Source organism: Vigna angularis, chromosome 6, assembly GCF_016808095.1.
Source record: "Vigna angularis cultivar LongXiaoDou No.4 chromosome 6, ASM1680809v1, whole genome shotgun sequence".
NCBI lineage: Eukaryota > Viridiplantae > Streptophyta > Magnoliopsida > Fabales > Fabaceae > Vigna > Vigna angularis.
This window is the reverse complement of record NC_068975.1, coordinates 8,798,408-8,821,632: the sequence shown is the minus strand read 5'-3', so window position 1 is coordinate 8,821,632 and position 23,225 is coordinate 8,798,408. Positions and strand designations below refer to the sequence as shown.

Genomic DNA, 23,225 nt, shown 5'->3' with positions numbered 1-23,225 from the left:
GGCTCGCATAAAAAATTTGACATTTTTTTCCAACCCAACCCGGCTCAAACCCGTGGTGAGCCGGGTTGGCTCATGGGTTTCAACCCATTTTGACGGCTCTAGCTTTATAGACGCTTTAGCCTTTGAAAAAACATTTTATATTGATATCACCTAATGAATATACATGTTATTTGTCTTACTAAACGATGCATTTATGAATGAAATGAAAAATGATAAAATGTCTTTAATAAACTACACTGTTTTATGCTTATGAACGTTCAAAAAATTTAATGCATGTATAAAAAAGTACTTCGATGATTGTAGACTTTGTTCTTGGTATTCGTGTAGTTCATTAAAGTAGAAAGAAATTATCAAAATCACAAGAAAGAAAAAGACATTGTGAAAGAAGAACATTCTGGGAATGTTTCCCTTGAAGCGATATGCTTTGTCACAATGTACAAGCTCAAGTTTTTCTTAAGACTATAAGGAAAAAGCTTTAAATGTTATAATGTAGGCCTGAGTCTGACTAAGCTACTAGAAAAGTCTATAAAGCCTATCCAGATTTCAACTCAGTCTCCAATGATCATCTCTAAAAAAAAGCCTATAAAAAGAAAATCAACTGAAGAGAAGTAGTAGTTAAGAAAATGTAGAAGAGATAAGAGGTGGAAAAGGAAGAAAAGGGAGAGTATGTTCAAAAATGATCATCAAACATCAACTCTTCCTTACCTTGGTGCATATATTGTTTGCTACTCTTAAGCCCATCAAATATGATGAAAGCATGATCTAGTAGAATAGAATGAGAAGAGTGATGAACAAGAGTGAAGAGAAGAGTCATCATCACATGTCTATCTTGCTACTCCTTCTCAAAGCTTACAAAGTTTGAAGCTTTTAGAGAAGAAAAGAGAAAAGAAGAAAAGAGAAAGAAGAGAAGAGAAGAAAAGAAAACCTTATTGAGAATCTACTTTGAAGTTTGTCTATATGCTCATAGTGTCTAATGCAAATCCTCTAAGAAAAGAAGAGAGAAAACTAGAGAGTCAACAAACATCAAGTGTTCTAAGGTTATATTGTCTGATGTCTTCAATAAAAAAGGAAAAGAGGAAGATATTACAAGAATTTAGGAGTATCTTGTTTTAATTAAATATTCTCTCAATGAGATTTATTATTTAACGAGTTATTATTCCTCTTGTAATAAAACACTTTTGTATGCCAGGAGTGAGAGATAATACTTGCAATCAAGATTAAGTTATACTCAAATGTCAGGAATGACAGATAATACTTGCAACCAAGAGTGAGTTATACTCAAAACGAGTAGTTGTGTAAGAATACTCAGTTTATATGTGTTGTCAAGGGTTAGATCAAGTAGTGGCTAAACTTGGACTAGTCAAGATTGATTAAGGGAACCGAGAGTGATTTATAATACTCGGACTAGTCGTGTTGGCTAGGGGACCAAGAGTGATAATAATACTTACAACTAAGAGTGAGTTAAACTCGTTGTAATCCTTTATAAGATTAATAGAACCCTTTAAGTGTTCTTAAGAGAGAATTGGACGTAACTCAGATTGAGTAAACTAGTATAAAAGTTGTACTTTGTGATTTTACTTTTAAGCTTTTATAAAGTATTTTGAAACATCATCGTCTGAACGTATTTTTATTTAACTATTTTATAAAACCAGTGTTTAAACATTTTACACTTTTGTATACTTTCATTACAAGTCATTAAATGATGTGAAAATACTTTAGGGTTTAGGGTTTTAGGGTTTAGGGTTTAGGGTTTAGGGTTTAGGGTCCATCTAGTGTTCTTGTGTATTTTAATATAATATAAAAATATTGAAATATAAAAATATTGAAATATAAAAATTTAAATATAAAAAAAACTTAATATAACTAAATAATATTATAAGCATAGTTTTTTTAAAATTTAAATTATAAAAATGATTATTTATATTGAGTATTTTAATTAAATTTATATATATACATACAAATTAACTTAAATGTAAAAATGAATAGGTTTATAATATATATTAATTATTGTAACTTGTGTGATGTATATGTGTTATCATATATAAATTTTGAAAAGGGTTTCGCTAGCTTATATTTTTTACAATTTAAATTTTTGAAGATATATTTGTTGGAAACTACATTTTAATTTTTGAATTTCAATTTATTTATTTATATTTTAAAATTTAACTATGAAAAAGGTGTCAAACAACCAATAATTTTAAGTATGAAACTTTTGAAGAGATTTACAAGTTCAAATCAAACTTTTAAATAGTTTAAACCAAACTAAAAATTTATTTAATAAGAAAATAAAAATTAGATTCAAATATGACAATTTCAACTAAAATTAACCTTTGACTTGTTAATTCTATGTTGACCTGACATGTTTTCAACTATGAAAAAGAGAAAAAGTACATGTATTAGTGATTGGTTAGTAGTGCAAGCATGGTCCATTTTAGTCTCAACAACACATAAACACGTTTCTCCTTTTTTATCACAAAACTCATGGCTTGATTTGCGGCTTTCGCGCGCAACACATTAATACATTATTTTATAGGTATACGTGGAAATTGATTGGAGATGATTTTTGATAATTTTATGTGTTTAGTTTAAGTAATGTATAATTATTTATGATCTTTTTTTAAAAAAAAAAAACAATGAAGTGATAAATGAGGAGAAAATAATAAATTTGTATAAATTGTTGATATATTACTAATTTATATATTTAACGTTATTGTTAAAAATAATTCTATTTATTGGATGCTTTTAATATGCTTTATAATTATTATTGATAATTAATAAATAAATTTTTTTAAGAAATAGTTTTTTTCCTCAACTAATTTTTTCAAAAATAAAATATTTATATTTTAAAAAGTATATCTAGGAAAATTTTAACATTACACTCCACACAATCTATCAATTATAGTTAATTCAATAAAATCGATCATATTTATTAATACGTTTTTTTTATTCAAATCCATTATCTTTCTATTAAATTAAACCATCTCATTTTTAAACTTTTCAAACTCTAATTTCAACCTCTTCAAATAAACAAAGGATTAAATAACATTGAATTCATCCACTTTTATTGTCCACAACTACATTTTCACTTTTACCCTTTCAACATCACATAATTGACATCACCTTATGCTTAACATAGTACGTAATTATCTCCCTAAACACTTTTTAAAGTTAAAGAAGACACCATAATGATCTTATATGGATTTTCTTTCTATATATTTTTAGAAATTCAAAAAAATATTCAATAGTGTGAAAAGTGGATCGTTGACATTATCAAGTCAACAAGTCAGTAAATTAAGAGTTAATATATACAATTTTTTTTAATCTTTAAATTTTAATGTAAAATTAAAATTTATTTTCATCTAATATTTTTTACTTTTAAATTTTAAAAATAAATAAATATAATTCTCTTCATTACGTTATTTTTTTCTTTTATCTATCATACGATATTTGACCTGTTACACAATTTGATATATTATAATTCAATTATCAGTCAAAAATACATGTAAATTATAATTCAGTCAAAAATACATGTAAAATAAATTTATGGTAAATGATTTAATTTGGTCCTCCATTTTTTTTCTTGGTTATTTGTTTTTTTCTTAATAAATAAATGATAAATATATTTTAGAATGGCAACATTGAGATTTCAAAATATATAAAAATGTCTAACATCACTTAAAAAAACTGTTGGAAATTCCACGTCAAACTAGTGATTAAGTCAATTTAAAGTATATTGGTTTTTTAAAATTTAATTTAATTTAAAATCCAAATTTGATTTGTTAAATATATTATTTTTTTTATCGGATCACCTAAGTTAGTTATGTAAAATTAAATTAAGTTGAACATATTGTTGCTATGCTACCGAATTAAGTCTTAACGTAACATTCCAATTTAGTAATAGAAAATTACTAAAATGAAACATTACATGGATAATGATAAAACAAAACTACAAATTTGGTGAATAAAAATTTCAACTGAAGAGCAAAAATAACTACCTATACTATCAGTTGCACTCCCTCCCCCCTTCAGCTGCTCCAACTGAAAAGACTGTATCCCTAAGCTCACACTATTAAGGTGATCATCGCAAAAGAGAAACAACATACAAAGGCAGGCCACAGAAAAGTAAGGGTAAGCTAGAGTAATTTAATTTATTACAATAATCATGCAAATTAAACAAATACATAAGCATGTGTCAACTGAGCATTTCAAGCATGCAATGACCAACCATACATTACAAGCAATGACCGAACACTTGACTTGACCATTCAGATTGTATAAATATGTAGCTTGAGGTCGTTCCTGCGCCCGGGGTGTAGTAACTGGAACACCCTCAGCTACCACCCGGGGTTAGTCCGTTATAACTCACCTACGATACCCTATAGGCTAGAACCTCCTGCTATTCTCACGACATGACTTATCCCTCTCTACTTGAGACTTGGTAATCCTTAGAATGTTAGGATGAACCTCGTGGATTTCACTATCCATATTCATACTTTACCACCACATTGATAACCAATCACTGAGACATTCCTCCTTGGAATTCTCTTTCATACCAGTTAGAACATCATACCATACTTTCAATTTGACACCATTATGATAATGCATACATTAGCCATCAAAGCAATTGGAACAATTAATTAAAAGGGTTAAATATGTTTTTAGTCCCTAAACTATCAAGCGAATTTGTTTTTAGTCCCTCTTTCAAAGTAAGGTACATTTTAGTCCTCCTCCTAAAGGAAACCTTAATTTTTGGTCCTCCAAAACTAACAACGTTAGAAAGAAGGTGAGGTGGCTAACGATGGTGTGTCAGGTCATTTTTTCTTTTCTAACATTGAGTCAATCTTTGACTGCTTCTCTCCTTCCCTCTTCCTCCATCTCTTTCCTTGCTTCTTAATACGGTTGCTCCAAGTAAGCTACGAACTAGAGGCAACGGAAGGAGATGCTTGTGGTTTGGCAGCGGCGTACAGAGGTGGATTGTAGTGGTGTCAGTGATGGATTGAAGATCTTGTTAGTGAGGGAGGAGCTAGCTCAGGCGGCCTTCCACCAGAAGGAAGCTAGATGGAGAGGGAAAGATCATTTGGGTGACTTTTGACAGAGTTTCGGGTGCTGGAAATGCTTCAACAGAGTAAAACTCATTAATCATCAAAAGTCCTTTACAATATGAAGCTAAGGTGAATTTATAGTAAATTTCCTTAGCTAGTGCACGCTGATAATCAATCTCCTAAACGTGGATCATAGGCCATGTGGCTAAGCAATGAAAACATACAGAATTCTAGAAGGGGGCACTTAATACACGTGCTAAAAAATTAAATCTGGAACGGTGCCACTCGGTTGCTTCTTCAAAGCTTCTCTTTCATGGGTTGAGATGGCTCTTATTTGACCCTCTTCTAGCTTCCATTTGGAGTGTGCAAAGAGGTGTTGGCTTGTTTTCAAGTTCATTGTGAAGCCTTCTTTATTCTTCAAGTAAATGGTTCCTTGACTAATTATGGTGCTTGGTCCCCGCATATCATCCCCTCCCCCTTGGAAAGGATTTGTCCTCAAATCTGATGGTGTGTATTTGTGAGGACTTATTTTTATTGTCTGAGTCCTCTGTATTCATCATCTATTGCAGCATGATCAATACTTTTTGCAGGATAGCCATAGTTGTCCAAAGAAGAAAAGGGGTTCCAAAAGAAATCCCATTGGGAAGCTTGAGGTGAAGGGGGAGGGATACTAAGCCTATTATTGGGAGAATAGGCAAAAATTGAGGGATTCACCGGTGAGGATTGCATGTTGAAAAATCCATCAAAGCCATACTACTACATTGGAGGATAATATGTCTCAACACGTACCCTTTCCAGAGATTAAGGCCTTTCATCAACTGAAATTGTTGGGTTACCACCAGGTCTAAGGTAATTCACTTTCAAAGTAGAGTTTGGTCTGATCCCAAACTCAATAGCTCTTGTTGCTGCGAAGGGTTTTGCTGATATAGGAATGAATCTCGGGCCACTTTTCTTCTTCACAGGTGTGAAAGATAGGGTGATGGCATTGTCCAATGAGAACTCGCGAGGTTCATCACCTTTAATGTAATCACAAAGTGTTGTTGAAACTCTTTTCAGAGATTCTATGTATGCTATGTGTCCAGTGGCCAACCGAGTCCTTTACCCAAAGTAAAGTACCAGATGCAGTTAAGGGAGCTTAGAGATCAACAACTGAGGGTTAAGCCAAAATTTACTTGCATGTCTCCTGATTCGAAAAAATTTAAATTATGGGAAAGATGGAATTCAGAGTTTATCAGCTCAATCCAGATTGAAGATACAAAAGCATAAACCACAATTAAGATCTATAATTTCTGGGTGGATGGATGGCATGCTCGGGCGGCGCATATGCGAGTCGTGGCCATGAAAGGAAACGTGTTGGTTGCTGATCTCTCTTAGATGGACGCTCGGACGACGTTGTTGCTTCGGAGCTAACGCCGGATGGGCGGATGGATGGAAGAGTTTTGTGATATTTGAGAAGAGTTTTTGTGATACGATGGCGTGGCGGGAAGAGTGGAAGAAGGAGGGCGAGAAGCTGGGCGTGAAGAACAATGGAAGAATGAGGGCTAGAAGTTGGGCATGAAGATGCAAGGAAAGAGATGGAGGAAGAGGGAGGGACAATGTCATGAAAGAAGAAAAGAAAAAATTCCCTAGCACACCACCGTTAGTCACCTCACCTTCTTTTTAATGCCATTGGTTTTGGAGGACGAAAAATTATGGTTTCTTTAAGGAGGAGGACTAAAATGTACCTTACTTTGAAAGAGGGACTAAAATCAAATTCGCTTTATAGTTAAGGGACTAAAAACATATTTAACCCTAACTAAAATAGCACACTGAAATAAATATAAATATGGGCCAAACAGAAATCACCAAACATATATGAACAATACCGAACACCTTGTGAATGTTGGAGATCGGTCGTTCTCTCACTACCTAAAGAACAAGACCGAACGGTCAATAATAGATACAGCTGAAGAGAAGGTCGGACAATATTACTGACTGACAACTAGAGGATTCCGAGTACCACAACATGACCGAATACTACCACTATACCAAGTACTAAGTTTAGACCGAACACTTATGGCTTAGGCCGAACACCTATAGCTTAGGCCGAACACTTAAAGTTGATACCGATTACTAAAATATCGCCGAACGGTCATTACCAGGTAAGGCCCATGAGAGGTTGAACGAAGTTAAGACCGAATACAAGTACGAGTTCGAGGACTAGTACAAGAACGAGCGCTACTAAAAGACCACACAATCCACTAAGACAGATCGTTACTAAGAGACCACACAACCTACTAAGACCGATCGCTACTAAGAGATCACACAACCCACTAAGACTGATCGCTACTAAGAGACCGCACAACCTACTAAGATCGGTCGCTACTAAGAGACCGCACAACCCACTAAGACCAATCGCTACTAAGAGATCACACAATCCACTACGACCGATCGCTACTAAGAGACCACACACCCACTAAGACCGATCGCTACTAAGAGATCACACACCTCACCGAGAACGATCGTTATGACTAAAACAGAATACGAGTACAAGACAGATCGGTCATTAGCTGAAAAGCTCTACAGAAGTAGAATTCAGTTGAGACCGAACAAAGGAAGAAAGCCGAAAGGTCAATGAATGACATTCGGCGATCTGCATAATTCTATAGAATAACTGCAGAATTATGATCAACAATTATCTTCACCAATTTACTACAACTTCCCAACTTCTAATCCTCCAATCATGATTCATATACCAATTTACGCCTATCCGAAGGTACCTAAAATCATTCTATCATCATCCCAAAGAGTCCCATACCAGATTTCACTCCCAACCCCAAACCATCATATTCGCATACCCACTTTCTTAAGATTATAACAGACTGACACTTATGCAGAGAAACTCCAACTAGTTTAGAGGTTCCTGTATTCACAGATTCAACACAATTCAATCAAACATTCAAGTTATATACATGCAACCATCCAAACAGTCATTTCATATATAGAAAATCACAATTAAATTAACTAGCTTCTCTTACCTCTTAACCGAACAGGAATCTTCTACCCTTCCAGAAATTTGCTCACACTTCCAGAAAATCCCAAGAACACCTATAGCTCACTGATTGATGAGGATAAACTACCAAAAGACCAGAAATGTGATCAGAAATAGAAAGAAGAAGTTGATTAACACATGCAACCAGAAACTTGGTTTCATGTGCCAAAAAGATTTGGAATCTCACAAGAGCTGAAGAAATCGAGACTTACCAGCTTTAAACAAGACTTTGATCGGTGGAAAAGGATGTCTTTGACTCCAAAATTACTTAAGCTCAGTCTGATTGAAAATCAAATGAAGTAAGATGAGAGATATTTAGAGAGAAGGATGAGAAAAGAAAAGAGAAGAAGATTTAGAGAAAAATGGTTGTATCAGAAAATGGGACGAACATTTGAAATTTTCCTTTATATAATAATATTATTTTAATATAAATCATTCGGTCTCATTATTCCCATACACCTGTACACTTCAAAATCTTTAAAATTTTCGGTTCTTACACCTTATGGACTAAATAATAATTTTAAATACAAGACACGATAAATTATTGAATATTACTCTCTTCGAGCCTAATTAAACCTAGGAGGATTACAATAATTAATAGGTAATGCTCATTAACAAGATAAACTCCTTTTGATACTGGTTTCGAATTAAAGAGACTAAAGCCTAAAATAAATATATGCTTCTAATAATATATAGTTTATAATTGAATACATAAGAAATAAAAATAAAATAAAAGAAATTAAGTTAGGTGAAACCCCAAGTTAGTTTAAAAAATCATATTATGCATTTGGTAAAATAAGTAATGAACAAATAATCAGAGCTATATTGATAAACATATATGATTTTTACAGTTGATTTGGAAGGTGCATGCAGCAACCATTTTTGTGTTTAACAATATTCTAGAGGTTTTCTACTGGAAAACCAATGACAGGCTTAATTTCTGAAGCCAAACTACGCAGTTCAGCTACCTCTTCTTCAGTTAGTCTCCACCCAAGTGCACCTATGAATTCCTTAGCTTGTTCTTTTGTCTTGGCTCCAGGAATTGGCACAACATTGTCTTGTGCTACCAACCAGTTCAGTGATACCTGACAAAAATCATTTCAAATGTTATAATAATTTTTAATTTTGAAAATCTCACATAGACCATATGAACGAATCATAATATATAAATGAAGTGAAAACTTTATTTTCTAAGCTAATTTTGTGAGATTGAAATAAATATAAACCCACTTGTTAGCCTATCTAAATCCCACACATTTGAGATGTGTTCATTCTTCATGATATTGGTTGAGTTGTTGAGAAGACAAAAGACTCGTACTCTAATTTTCTATGTTAATCATTTATTTACTAAAGTGTCACATTGTTTTCTGTTTTCAAATAATTGTACAAGAAACACTGAAAATAACTTCGTTTGTTTTCTCTATTTCTTGTATAACTCTTAGTAAGAAAAAAAAGAGACTGAAAATAAGATGTCATTTAGTGAAAACCGAAAATGAAAGCAAAAGTAAGCGCCCCCTAAATTGTTTATGCATAAGTTTTAGATAAACAAATGAGTTTAATTTAGCATAGCTTTTAAAAAAGTTTATTCTAATTTATTTTTCTTATTTTCTTATCACATGATAAGTGTTTATGAAAAAATTATCTATATAGACCAAATTCACAAATCATAAAGATCGAGTAGAAAAAATACACTTTGTTCGATAAGTTTCCAGGATTAGAGTTCTCTAGAACAAGAAAATGCATAAAGTTAAAAAAGGATAAATTAACTTCTTGGAAATTCCACATTAACTAACAATAATGTCAAAAATTAAGTTTAAAGTCTAACCTAACCCTTAATATGAACTAAAGTAGTTATAAACTAATCAAGAATGGTGCACCCGTTTTTAACTCCAAACCTTTATAAGAGCAAGATCCTGATATTCAGGTCTGGTGGTAGCATGAAAAGTTAGTTCTAGTGTCTTTAATATTGCCAAAGTAGATAGAAAAATGGTGCAATATTTCAAATTGTTCAACTTATAGAATGAAATTGAAGAGCAGCATGAACCTGTGTAGGAGTTTTATCGTATTTCTCTCCTATTTCAGTAATCTTGTTTAGTAAAGGTTGGAGCTGCAACAAAAAGTACACACTTGAGGAAGTAAGTAATGTGGGTGAAAGTTATCAGATCTGAATATATCAGAAGAGAACTACCCTTGTTAGGAATTCAGGAGTATAAATTCTGCCTCGAGGCCCACTTGGTGGTTTATCAGGAGTATACTTTCCACTTAGAGCACCTGTTCAAGATAAGAATGTTGCATAATTTCAATGGACGGAGTTGGAATACATTAGATAACAACCAGAAAACCTGTTTAAGGTAAGGATGTTTGGCATGAAGTATAAAGCATTTCACTGCATGGTGTCTGAATATTATTACAGATATGGTTTTTATCTTATGTATTATGCTTTTCAAATATTGTTCTGAAAGTAGGTTAACTCATACCAGTTTCAGTGTTTTTGCATGAGAAGGTTTACTCAGTCTGTCTGAGTTTTTTAAAACTGCAGTTTGAAAAAGGAAAATGTTTTTTTGACACCACTTGCACCAGTTGACAGCCCACTTTTAGGGATATTTTGCTCGTTAAAAAAGTTTACTTATGTATTTGTAAAGAAAGAACTACTACTACTAAGAGGATCTTGCTAAACGATGTGTTTAGAACTCTAACTAAGGAATGAAAACAAGAAAAAAAATTAATACTTCTATTGAAAATCATACGAGAGTACATTGAACACATTTTCATTCATCTCAATACAAGCTTTCTACTTACAATTTCTCAACCAGTGCCCTAAGGAAACTGGTTAGCATTTGCCATAATTATAACAATAATAGTAATCATTCATGCAAAAGTTAGGCCAAGATGACAAAATCCCGGAAGAGGGGTGCTGCATTGTTTCAAGTATCAAAAGATCAAGTCCCTATGTGTTGTAATTAGAGAAAATATCTTTAGAATCTTCCTAATTAGAAGATATAGATATATAATCTTTTATTTTATTTTGTTTCCCTATTTCCCTTTTTAGGAGAATTAGATTATTACAAATAGAGGATATGAGAATGTATTTTTCATGATTGATAATAATAAATAAGTCTTATTTTCAACTTGGTGTCAGAGCTCCAAATCTTGGGGCTCCATTCCGCTGCAACAGAGTCACACCGCCGCCGTTGTCCGACCACCGCCATTGCCGCCGTCGCCGGTTGGGGTCTTTGATAGGACAGAAAGGTGCGCCCAACACCGGCGATCACAACGCCGAAAGTCGCTCCGTGAGAGGAGCTGCCACGCGCCGCCACAGTCGCCGGTGCGTGTAGCCCACGCGCCCACCTCCGGCGAGACCCACTCGCCGCTGCCGCCACAAACAGGGTCGCCGGAGCCTCCTGAGTCTGTTCCTGGGGTCGGTGACGTCTCGTTTGGCCTATATTTGAGCAGATATGAGTTTGAAGGTTTTGCTCCTCTTCTCGGTGTGACCCACATGCCGTCGTCGTCTCGGAAAAGGTCACCGGAGACTCCTAGTTCCGTTCTACAGGATGTCTGAAGTAAAAAGGGTTCCTTTGGGAGTACCTAATGACCTACCAAATATAGGAGGTACTGATCGGTTGGATGGTCAAAATTACTTACAATGGAGCCAATTTATTCGAAGGGTTCTCAAGGGTCGTTCAAAACTTGATCACATAGATGGAGGAGGACCAGAACCAGATGACACTTATTTCTCAATTTGGGACAATGAAGATTCATTAATTATGACTTGGATGTGGCAATCCATGATTCCTGAGATAAGGAGAAATTATATGTTTCATTCTTCTGCAAGAGAAATATGGGATGATATACAGAGAACTTTTTCTTTAAAAAAGGATCTTGCTGCTTACTATGACATTGAGAACAAGATATTTAATACAAAACAAGGTTCCCTTTTCGTATCAGAATATCACGGAATCCTGAGTGGTCTTTGGATGGAATTCGATCAGATCCAAACAATAAAGATGTGTAAAACAGATGCTGCCGCTCTTGCTAAATTCATTGAAAGGGGAAGAATCTTTAAATTTCTCTAGGCTTGAATCATGAGTATGACCCAATCCGGGTTCAGAGTTTTGGAAGAGAAAAATTACCATCCCTGTCAGAAGTTTTTTTTATGGTAAGAGGAGAAGGAACTCGGAGAACTATCATGCTAAATGGAGGGATCTCCAACACAGGCTCTGCCATGACAACTGGAAAGGGAGTCCACAAGGGAACAAATGCTGGGGGAAAGACGTTTGAAAAAGGTACTCATGAGGACTATTGTTCATACTGTAAAAGATCTGGACATACCAAGGAAATATGCTTCAAACTCCATGGAAGAAAGAATGTTCTCGAACGCATGGGAAACAACAAAGGGTCTACTCAAAGATTGGTAAATCATACTACCTCAGAACAGGAAGCCACCAATCAATCTAGTTCTTCACAATCTAATCCACAACCACCAGATCTTGATATGAAAGCTTATAAGGAGAAACTAGAGCACTTGGAAGCAATGGTTGAATCAATGAGTAAGCCCTCTAGATCATGTACTCTGTCCATAAAAGGTAAGATTTGTCTCAATAGTGTTGGTCAAGTGTCTCAAGGTATTTGGATCCTTGATTCAGATGAAACTGATCATATGACACCATTTAGTGGGTCTTTCGACTCATGGTAAAAGCAATAAAGCACAACTTATTACAGTTGCGAATGGTCAGGGTATACCTATATGCGGCTCTGAGAATATAATTTTGGACTCATCTATTATATTGAAGGATGTTTTACATGTTCCTCAATTAGCTAATAGTCTTATCTCTGTGCAAAAACTCACAAAGGATTTAAATTGTTCAGTAACATTTTTTCCAACTAATTGTTTTTTTCAGGACCTTGCCACGGGAAAGACGATTTTAACTGCTAAGGAGCAAAGTGGGTTGTATTTTTTAGAGTTTGATGACCAAAGCAACACACAAGTTATGAGTCAACAAGCTACATCTGAGACGTGGGCAAATTCCCAAATATGGCTATATCATCAAAGGCTTGGGCATCCTTCATTTAGTCTTATCAAGTCCTTGTTACCCCATTTGTTTACCAAAGAGCCTGTTGAGTCTTTTAATTGTGATATTTGTCAATTGTCAAAACACCATCGTGCATCTTATCCTATTAGTAATAAAAAGAGTATTTCTCCATTTGATTTAATTCACTCTGATGTTTGGGGTCCTGTCATAGATTCTATTTCCGGAGCCAAATGATTTGTTACCTTTATTGACGATTGTACCCGTGTCACATGGACATACCTTATGAAAAATAAATCCGAAGTTTTTCAAATTTTTGTTAATTTTTTCCATCTTGTCCAAAATCAATTTGGAAAAAATATCAAAAGAATTAGGTCTGATAATGGTACTGAATATGTGAATCATGAATTTCTCAAGTTTTTGTCTCATAATGGTATTGTTCATGAACTCACCTGTGTTAATACCCCTCAACAAAATGGGGTTGCTGAAAGAAAGAATCGTCATCTTCTTGAAGTAACTAGAGCTATTCTTTTTCAAATGTCTGTTCCAAAAAATTATTGGGGAGAAGCTGTGTTAACTGCCACATATCTCATCAACAGGTTACCCACTCGTATCTTAAATGGCATTAGTCCTATAGAGCCTCTATTGTCTTTTGTTCCTTCTTCTTCCATAATAACGAGTCTACCTAGTCGAGTCTTTGGATGTGTTGTTTTTGTTCACTCTCATCATCCTAACTGTGGTAAATTAGATCTTAGAGCTCTTAAATGTGTCTTTATTGGGTATCCTTCTAATAAAAAAGGGTACAAATGTTATCATCCTCAGAGTCGTCGCGTCTTTATCACCATGGATGTCACCTTTCATGAAACACAATCCTTTTATGTCAATCCACCACTTCAGGGGGAGAAAGCACTTGAAGCAATGAAGCTATGAAGTCCACAGTGAGGATGCCCAAGACCTGAGCACTTGAAACACTCTCCTTCTTGTCATTACCACGTTTGTCTTTGCAGGATGCCCAAGACCTGAGCAATGAAGCTACCATAGTCCACAGTGAGGAAGAAGAGGAAGAAGACAAATTTTTTGGCAACAAATATGAAAGAAGAAAACAACCCACTTCAACTCTCGAGCAAGAAAAATTGTCTAATCCGGAGGTGAGAATCCCTGAAGATATCAATGAGGAGGAGGTAAGTATTACTGAGGATTTACCCATTGCATTGAGAAAGGGAAGAAGATCATGTGCTAGATATCCTATTTCTCAGTATGTTTGCACTAACAATCTCTCTAATAAGCACAAAAGTTTTATTGTTGCTATTGATGCCACAGAAATTCCTACCTCAATCCAGGAGGCCATGAAAATTGAACATTGGAATCAAGCCATGAAAGAAGAGATGAATGCATTAGAAAGAAATTCAACTTGGGAGATTGTTGATAAGCCAAGAGACAAGAAGGCAATAGGGTGTAGATGGATATTCACAGTGAAACATAAGGTAAATGGGACAATAGATAGATATAAAGCTAGATTGGTGGCAAAAGGATATACCCAAACATATGGGATTGACTATGAGGAGACATTTGTCCCAGTGGCAAAGATGAATACAGTTCGAGTTATTCTCTCTTTGGCTGCCCATTTTGGATGGGACTTACACCAGCTAGATGTGAAGAATGCCTTTCTTCATGGAAATCTAGATGAGGAAGTGTACATGGAGATTCCCCTAGGTTTTGAAGTGAAAAATGAAAGAAACAAGGTATGCCTCCTGAAGAAAGCATTGTATGGTCTTAAGCAATCCCCTAAAGCATGGTTTGGAAGATTTACAAAAGCAATGGTTTCCTTGGGATACAGACAAAGCCAAGGAGATCATACTCTATTCATAAAGCATTCTTCTACAGGTAAAATCACTCTATTACTTGTCTATGTGGATGATATGGTTATTGCAGGAGATGATGAAACAAAAAAGTTGGCATTAAAAGATAAATTGGCAGCTCATTTTGAAATGAAAGACTTAGGAAAACTCAAATATTTTCTTGGAATAGAAGTTGCCTACTCCAAGAATGGAATTTTCATCTCCCAAAGGAAATATGTACTTGATCTCCTCAAAGAAACAGGAAAGCTGGGATGTAGAACCTCAACAATTCCTATAGAACAGAATCACAGAATTGGAAGTGAAGAAAGTGCTCCTATAGAGAAGACCCAATATCAGAGATTGGTAGGAAAATTGATTTATCAAAATCACACACAAGACCAGACATTGCTTATGCTGTGAGTGTAGTGAGCCAATTTATGCATGATCCAAGAGAGAGAGACATGCAAGCAGTTGACAAAATTCTCCAATACTTGAAGTCAAGTCCAGGAAAGGGGTTATTGTTCAAAAGGAAAGACACATTGACTATGAAGATATATACTGATGCGGACTATGCAGGTTCTATTACCAACAGAAAATCTACTTCTGGGTATTGTGTATTTCTTGGAGATAGTCTGGTAACATGGAGAAGCAAAAAGCAAGATAGAGTATCTCGTTCTAGTGCAGAAGCTGAATTTCGAACCCTTGCTCAAGGAATGTGTGAAGGACTCTGGATGAAAATCATTTTGGATGATCTTAAAGTCAAAGTGGAGAACTCGGTGCAACTACACTGTGACAATAAGTCTGCTATGAGCATAGCCCATAATCCAGTACAACATGACAGAACCAAACACATTGAAATTGACAGACATTTCATTAAAGATAATCTTGACAGAGGATTTGTGATTACAACTCATGTTCCTACAGAACTTCAAATAGCAGATATTTTTACAAAAGGGCTTCCTTCGGGTAGATTTCAAGATCTTGTAGGCAAGTTGGGAATGATTGATATTCATTTACCAACTTGAGGGGGAGTGTTGTAATTAGAGAAAATATCTTTAGAATCTTCCTAATTAGAAGATATAGATATATAATCTGTTATTTTATTTTGTTTCCCTATTTTCCTTTTTAGGAGAATTAGATTATTACAAATAGAGGATATGAGAATGTATTTTTCATGATTGATTATAATAAATAAGTCTTATTTTCAACTCTATGTTTCATGTCAGAGGTTTCCTTGTCTCAATATCCGTAAACCAAATTTTGTGCTATGTTCAAGTAACTAAACTTTTATAAGCAAGATTACAATTCATAAAAAATACTTTTCTTATGCTATGTGGTTATGGCAGATATGTTTAATGCAAAATTGAAAAAACATTATAAAAAGACATAGTAAAGATATACAAGAATGAAAAGGAGTTCACCTTGAGCAATTGGTGAATAAGCAATTATTGTAATCCCAAGTTCATCGCAGGCAGACTTTACACCATTTTCTTCAGGGGCACGGTAGATGAGGCTGTAGTTTACTTGGTTTGAAGCTAATGGAATACCTCTCTTCTTCAGCTTCTCATAAGCCTCACGGAGTCTCTTTTCTAATTATATAGAAAAATAGATGTTAACTATTTGTGCTGATAGAACTTGAACAGAACCAGCAGAATAACATTGTATTTTCAGAGATTCTGCCGCAGGTATTGTGTATACCAACAACAGTAACAGTGGCAGGCTTGAACATAAATAGTAGAATCCAACCAATTATCAGATTCTCTAAAGATTCCTCCCTTGATACGCCTTAATAATCATCAATGTAACGAAGTGCTTACTAACAAAGTGAAATGCTAGAAATACACTTTCCAACACCTTTTGTATACACAATCTCTTATTGGTTAAAATTCATTGCAAACTATAAAATCAGAAGAGATGATCATTGAATAAGTCCTGAGACCGCCACAAATATCTTTGATCTATAATACATTCTAGCTAATTATCTATATTATATCTAACATTCTTCCTACAATATTAAGATGTCATAGGTTAAGAGATTGCCCATTTTACAGTAGAAGTGTCAAATGATTTTGCACAATATTTAAGACTTCACACATATAATAGCCATAAAGATTTACCATTATAGTTTGAAACTCCGACAGCCTTCACAAGTCCCTTTTCAACAGCATCTCCTAGACCATCAATATACCCTGAAAGGTAAAATAATTGAGGAACTAAGCATTCTCTTAATCTGATCATAAGTAAAGATACATACGGTTCCAAAAGCCTTATTAAATGACTGGTTCAATGAAAAAATTTTGATACGCTGTGCAACCTTCATTTCCCCAAACTCCAGGCCTGAAAAGCAGGAAATATATTATCAACAAAAGGTTTTGGATAAAAACTAATAGAGGATATTACACTTATACTCTTGAGATTTTTTCAAATTACAAAGACCCCAGTTCTCTTAAAATTTTATACAAACTTATCCTATGTTTTAAGAACATTACTTTTGCCACACTTTTCTTACATTACAGATGCACCTTAAGTTGTAAAAAGATTACAGCTAAACATCATTATAAGGGAGAACATGTAATGATGAAACTAATAGGGAGTGTAAGTGTAATATGAAAAAATCTCAATGAATGTCATTGTAATATACTCAAATTAATATCATTAGACAGGCTCATCAAATACTGACCAATGAAGCTGATAAAGATCCACTGAAGTCAGTCCTAATCGACAAAGGGAATCGTTAAGAGCCTTGAGAACACTTTGACGGCCGAATCTCCATGGCAGTGCAGCAAACTTGGTTGCAACAGCAACCTCAACATCTGGATCCTTTTCTTTTCTTTCCTTAATATATCTTTAGATAACAAACAAATGGAACCACCAATGTGAACCTTTCATAATTGCAAACTGGTTATGAAAATCATGTAAGCTCATTCATACCTTCCAAGAAGAACCTCAGAGTTTATGGCTCCTAAAGCAAGCTGAAAAGAAGAACATCTTTGGTGAATTTAGACTCATCAAAGAATTCTAGAAAAATGAACACTCACCCCAGAGCCATAGACTTCAGCAGTGTCGAAAAAGGTTAGACCTCCATCAATACTGGCATTGAAAGCATCTCTAGCAGCCTTTTCATTCCTATCTACAATCACCACATAGCCAAAATGAATACATTCTAATTTAACTTTATTCATTTAAAAACCTATTTCAATCCATTCAACTCAAAACACGATATACATTATCTGATAGAAAAGGCCTCTTCATTGTGTCTCAAATCTGCAACTTTTATACATTATAATCAAATGTCATCTTGAGTAGAAATTAGAAAGAATTTTTTAAGATAAAAAACAAATAAAAGTCTAACAGAAACACAAACAAGTAAAAGCTTTGTAATAAAATCAGTTCCCAAGATTAACTAAAAAGTTTGTTACATTAACTACCAATAATATTAACATTAATTTGGAATATCTATATTTCCATCTATTGAATAATACTGATGCAAAACACATCTTGACCTTTTTCCAACAATAGAACTATTGATAAATAGCCAAATATATGGGGGAACACACCTTTAAAATTTAGCTAATAAGAAGGAGAACCAATCACTTAAATATATGGGCACCCATAATACCAAGTTCCTATCACCCTCTTTATCCCTTTTTTACTTATTTTCTTCACTTTCAGTTTGTCAGCATATCAAACTCCAGTGGTAGATATAAGCTCAACACAAAGTAAGAGAGATTGATTACAAGCAATTAATTTGGTATTATCAGTCTCAGCATTAAAGAACTTGGACAAGGGTGTTTTCTGAACTGAAATGTTTCATTTTCTAGCTCCTGTTGTTTTAGGTTAGACCCAATATTATTGGGGATGATTTGCTTGAACTATGAAATCATGTGTTTGAATTCTTTACAGGTCAATTCTTACTTTCACATTCACTTCTCTCAAATTTTTGCTTTAGTACTTATTGCTTATCACCTAGACCTTAATGATACAAACACTTGCTATAACACCAATATATGTTTTCAAGCGAGTGATCTTCTTCCACAATCCTTATCACTCTCACAAGCCAATTTTACCACAGTAGCCCATATATTAATTAATGCAGATAAACGTGAAAAATATTACAATAACCATTAACATGGGATTCCAATTCTTTCCCATCACACCTCCTTATTAGACAACTTCCGAAAATTATGGTACAGAAGCTGTACACCTAAAACTGGTTTCAGACAGCAAATAATGTGACACTCTCAGGTTTTAACCAACAAAGAAAGCAACAATCCTCAAATTGCTGTCAACTTCCCCACCCCCACCAAATGGATAGGAATTGTTGCATATTCCAACAATTATGCTTCAAAAACAGTTGACAATTTAACTTCAACATTGAAAGCTATTTTCCTAACATGTGCAACTCACAGCCTCCATCATTGACCATTAATAGAAATAAAAAAAGAAGGCTTAAATATGTTGTTTTCCTTAAAATACCACAATGCTTTTAATGTCTCTGCAATGACTGTGTATAAAATTCCAGACTATTAATCAATAAGGAATTATAATAAATATCACTTTCAAGATCATTATCTCAAAAGTTAACAACATTTTCATACAAGACAATGTAAATAGCCCGTACACTTGATGTTAATACTTTTTACTCTTTGTGAAGGGAATATAACTTTGGTTAAGTAAGTTGTTGCAAACTCGTTTATATATGTTTACTTCTCACATTAAAATAAATCCTCTTAACTCTTTAGTATTTACTACATATGGTTTTACTGGGACATAAATTATACCATTTTGTTAGATATAAAGATTTAAAAAGCATAAAATTTTATCAGAGATTAAAACTAAAAATTGTGATATTTTCAAGAAAGATATCCCCCAAATAAAAAGAAAAAGTGGAAAAAGGAAAGTTACCATTCCATTCCAAATCGTTCCAGTAAGTGGTATCACCCCAAGACCAAGCTCCAATTCCTAACCTTGTGACCTTCAAATCAGAGTTACCCAAATTCACCTTTTCCTCCGTCACTGTATTAAGAGTAGAAGAACCCTCTGAAGCAGCAGCAGTAGCTCTTATTCTGTGAACTCTTGAGTGACACATCACAGCAAAACAACTACTGCTAATATGAAGGGCCATGTGAACAAAAAACCAGTTCAAGTCCAAAACTGGGTCTGTGGCTATGAAATTAAAAACGCAAAAAATCAAGTCTTTTATTGAAGTTCAAAAGTATACAACTTTTAACACAAGATTTCAACAAATATGATATCAGGGTGACAACTATGAATCTAAACGTTCCTTGGAAATTGACGGGGGAAAAACACAAAATTACGTGAAGAGAATAAGAAAATTTTGCAACATTTGTTGAAATGAAATGAAGAAAGTGAAAAATTGAGGATTCTTGTAGAAGAATGGTGGGGATGAAATGATACACGTCATTGCAATCCATTGGACGCAGAACCGTTGAAGAGATCACTTGTGGACCCATTTTCATATTTTGTACTTTCAATTATCAGAATTCTAAATGGTGCCAGCCTATTTATAGTTTTTTTCCCTTTAAATAATACAAAAAAGACTTGGTTTCAATTTTTGTTTGTTTTCGAAATAATCTTAATTTTTTTAAAATGTTTAATGTACTCCTAAACATCGTAATTTTTATTCAATTAAGACCTTTTTTCAAACGTCGTTTAAATCGTTAACGGTAAAATGTCCAACTGTGCAATCAGCAAATGAGAGACTTCTACGTGGCAGCTCCTCCACCACCCACAAATTTAGGGTTTCTGAATGTAAGGGGAAAAGGCTTCCTTCCGCCTGCACCGCGAGAGGAAAACTGAACGGGTTTCGAAATGTAGGAGCGTCGCGATTCGAATCTAGCTTGTGGTTGCTTGTCTGCGATTTGGTTTCTTTGGTTTCTTTCTACTTGCAGGTTCGAAGAGCAACTTCGCAATGGCTAGAGAAGATGAAGATTGATGGAGAATGGCGCTTTTGCGGCGGCGATTCTACTCCAATTGGCTTTTTCATTCTTTGTATTTCCCTTTGCAGGTTGAAGACTTGATGGAGAAGATGAGCTCGTGCATGGCTCACTATCTCGTTGCGGCGGTCATGGTTGTCGCGACAAGATGTTGATGGCGATTCACGATGGAGGAAGGGGAAGATGGTCATGGTGGTGTTTCTGGGTGGTTGTTAGACGGAGAAGATGAACAAAAGTGGTGGTGATGCAACCATCTAGTTAGGGTTTCGAAATGTTTAATGATGGAGGTGCAAAGATGGTGGCTGGTCATGAGCGTGGCGGCGACGGTTAGGGTTATGTGGTGGCTAGGGTTTCTGTGTAAGGAGAAATTAGGGTTTCTGGAGGTAGGAGATGATATGACATGTCAAGGGTGATGTGTCACTGATTGCACAATTGTACATTTGACCGTTAACGATTTAAACGACGTTTGCAAAAAAGACTAAATTGAACACAAATTACTCTTAATTTTCCAAAATTGCAGAGAAGTCCCAGAAATTTCCTTTATTTACACTTTAGCCCCTCCTTTCTTTTCTAAAATTGCTCAGAAGCCCTTTAGTTGACAAAAGTTAATTTGTTTGACCAAGGAAGACTTATTGACCAGATTTGACTCAAGGTGGACGCGACCAATGAGGGAATGCCACATGTCACGTGGTAACCCTTTTCTCATCCAAACTAGGGTTTCAAATTGAGATTGAACAACAAAGGTGCTATCACGCGACTATAGCAGCTCGAGGCAGGGTTCTTTAGTCAAATGGCACGAGGAAGAGGAAAGGTGTGATGGTTGTGTGATTTTGGATCTAGATTTCTTGGTTTCTCTTCTTGTAGGTGCAAGGCTCACGAAGGAAAATATGAACTCGTGATTCGTGAAGACGCGAAGTTGGATCGTGAGGACGGTTTCACGATGTTGTTCGAAGGTTGAAGGAGAAGGCGCGTTGTTTATGGGGTTTTCTCCTGCAGGTTTAATGGAGAATTAGGGGTTTCTAGAGATCGCGAAGAAGGATTTCCTGGGTGCACGTTTTTCATGGCACAATGGTTGTGTGTGATGGTAGAGGCTGAAGCACAAATTGGTTTTTTGCTTTTCACGAATTTGGTGTAGGTATTTAATGTAGGTCTTTGATGCATTCTTATGTCTCTCCTACTACAACATTGCCTCTACCTTGGCCAGATCCATGGATATCCCATGAGTTAATATCACATGTCCTAAGAATTACACCTTTCCCATTTAAAAGTCATATTTGGACAGTTAGGCATTGATAAGTCCTAAATTTAAATGAATTTTAAGATAATTTTGACACGTATCTTATTTTTATTTGTTTAGATTATGCTTAATGCACCCCTATTTAGTTTGTTTTGCAATTCTTGATATAATAGAGAGTTAAAGTGGAAAAATAAAGAAAATGGATGAAATTCAAGCTATTTTGGGCAAAACTAATATTGGTGTAGTTTAGCAGCAGAGTTGGAACTTGAGCCACAAAAGAAAACCCATTGAAAACAAAAATGTTAAGCACTAAACTTGAGGCTAAACCATTAAGACTTATTCTTAAAGAAGTTATCTCAAAGGTTGGAGCACTAGAGGATGAGGCTTAGGCCATAAGAGAAAACCCTCATGAGGAGAAAACCCTCATGAGGAGAAAACCCTAAGCACCTACCTTTGGAAAGATATGAAATATAACTTTTACAACTTGAGCCTAAAATTTGAACCTTAATCTCTAAGAAAGATGATATGGAAAGGTATGGAATAAAACCTTTGCGGCTCAAGCACCAAAGCTGGAGCTAAGAACCACCCTGGACAATTTATAAACACATACCTCATGTCCTCATTTTAGGCATTGAGTGGAGGATCAAATATGTACTAGAAGATTAAGAATAGGTTTGTGAGGCTCAAGAGAGATTCTTTATTGTAAATCTTATGTCTAAATGCTCTTGGGATTGCATTGCAATTCTATGAGTAGCTAAACTCTCTCATATCGAGGTTGGATATAATCAATTTTAACTCTCTGTACTTCTACTTCTTGGATATTTATTTATGGTTTTATTCAATCTATTTGTGAATTAATAAATGCTTGTTATTTGATGAACTGATTATTCATCGTATTTCATTTGGTTGTGATTAAGTGGGAACTAGTTCAAAGTTGTGGTCCAACTAATTCTCCTACTGTTTTTAGATGCTATGAATATATCTAAGACTCTAGTTGGTTACAGAGTAAAGATCTTAATACAAGTGATTCATCCAAACAATCACTAAGGGGTTATACTAATGTTTGATGAACTTAGGCTTTAGGTGCTAGGAA

General features: G+C 34.8%; 1 protein-coding gene and 1 long non-coding RNA gene across 3 annotated transcripts; both read right to left on the bottom strand.

The window, feature by feature from the left end:
* Window positions 1-3,875: 3,875 nt before the first annotated feature.
* Window positions 3,876-8,399, bottom strand: LOC108342775 (uncharacterized). The gene is made up of 3 exons (XR_001833430.2): window positions 8,286-8,399; window positions 8,060-8,157; window positions 3,876-4,066 (listed from the first exon to the last, which is right to left on the bottom strand). It is a non-coding gene; the product is annotated as an uncharacterized LOC108342775 (long non-coding RNA).
* A 477-nt stretch (window positions 8,400-8,876) lies between these two features.
* Window positions 8,877-20,385, bottom strand: LOC108343201 (uncharacterized oxidoreductase At1g06690, chloroplastic). Of its 2 annotated transcripts, none has more exons than XM_017581317.2 (10): window positions 19,844-20,385; window positions 17,977-18,068; window positions 17,870-17,910; window positions 17,619-17,783; window positions 17,253-17,275; window positions 17,056-17,127; window positions 16,360-16,527; window positions 10,262-10,344; window positions 10,118-10,180; window positions 8,877-9,158 (listed from the first exon to the last, which is right to left on the bottom strand). In XM_017581317.2, exons 1-10 carry the CDS (start codon window positions 20,061-20,063, stop codon window positions 8,973-8,975), a joined length of 1,113 nt encoding a protein of 370 aa, XP_017436806.1. In that variant the 5' UTR covers window positions 20,064-20,385; the 3' UTR covers window positions 8,877-8,972. The 2 variants fall into 2 exon arrangements, with proteins under 2 accessions (XP_017436806.1, XP_052734734.1); XM_052878774.1 differs by having other exon boundaries at window positions 17,977-18,064; window positions 19,844-19,982.
* Window positions 20,386-23,225: the final 2,840 nt, after the last annotated feature.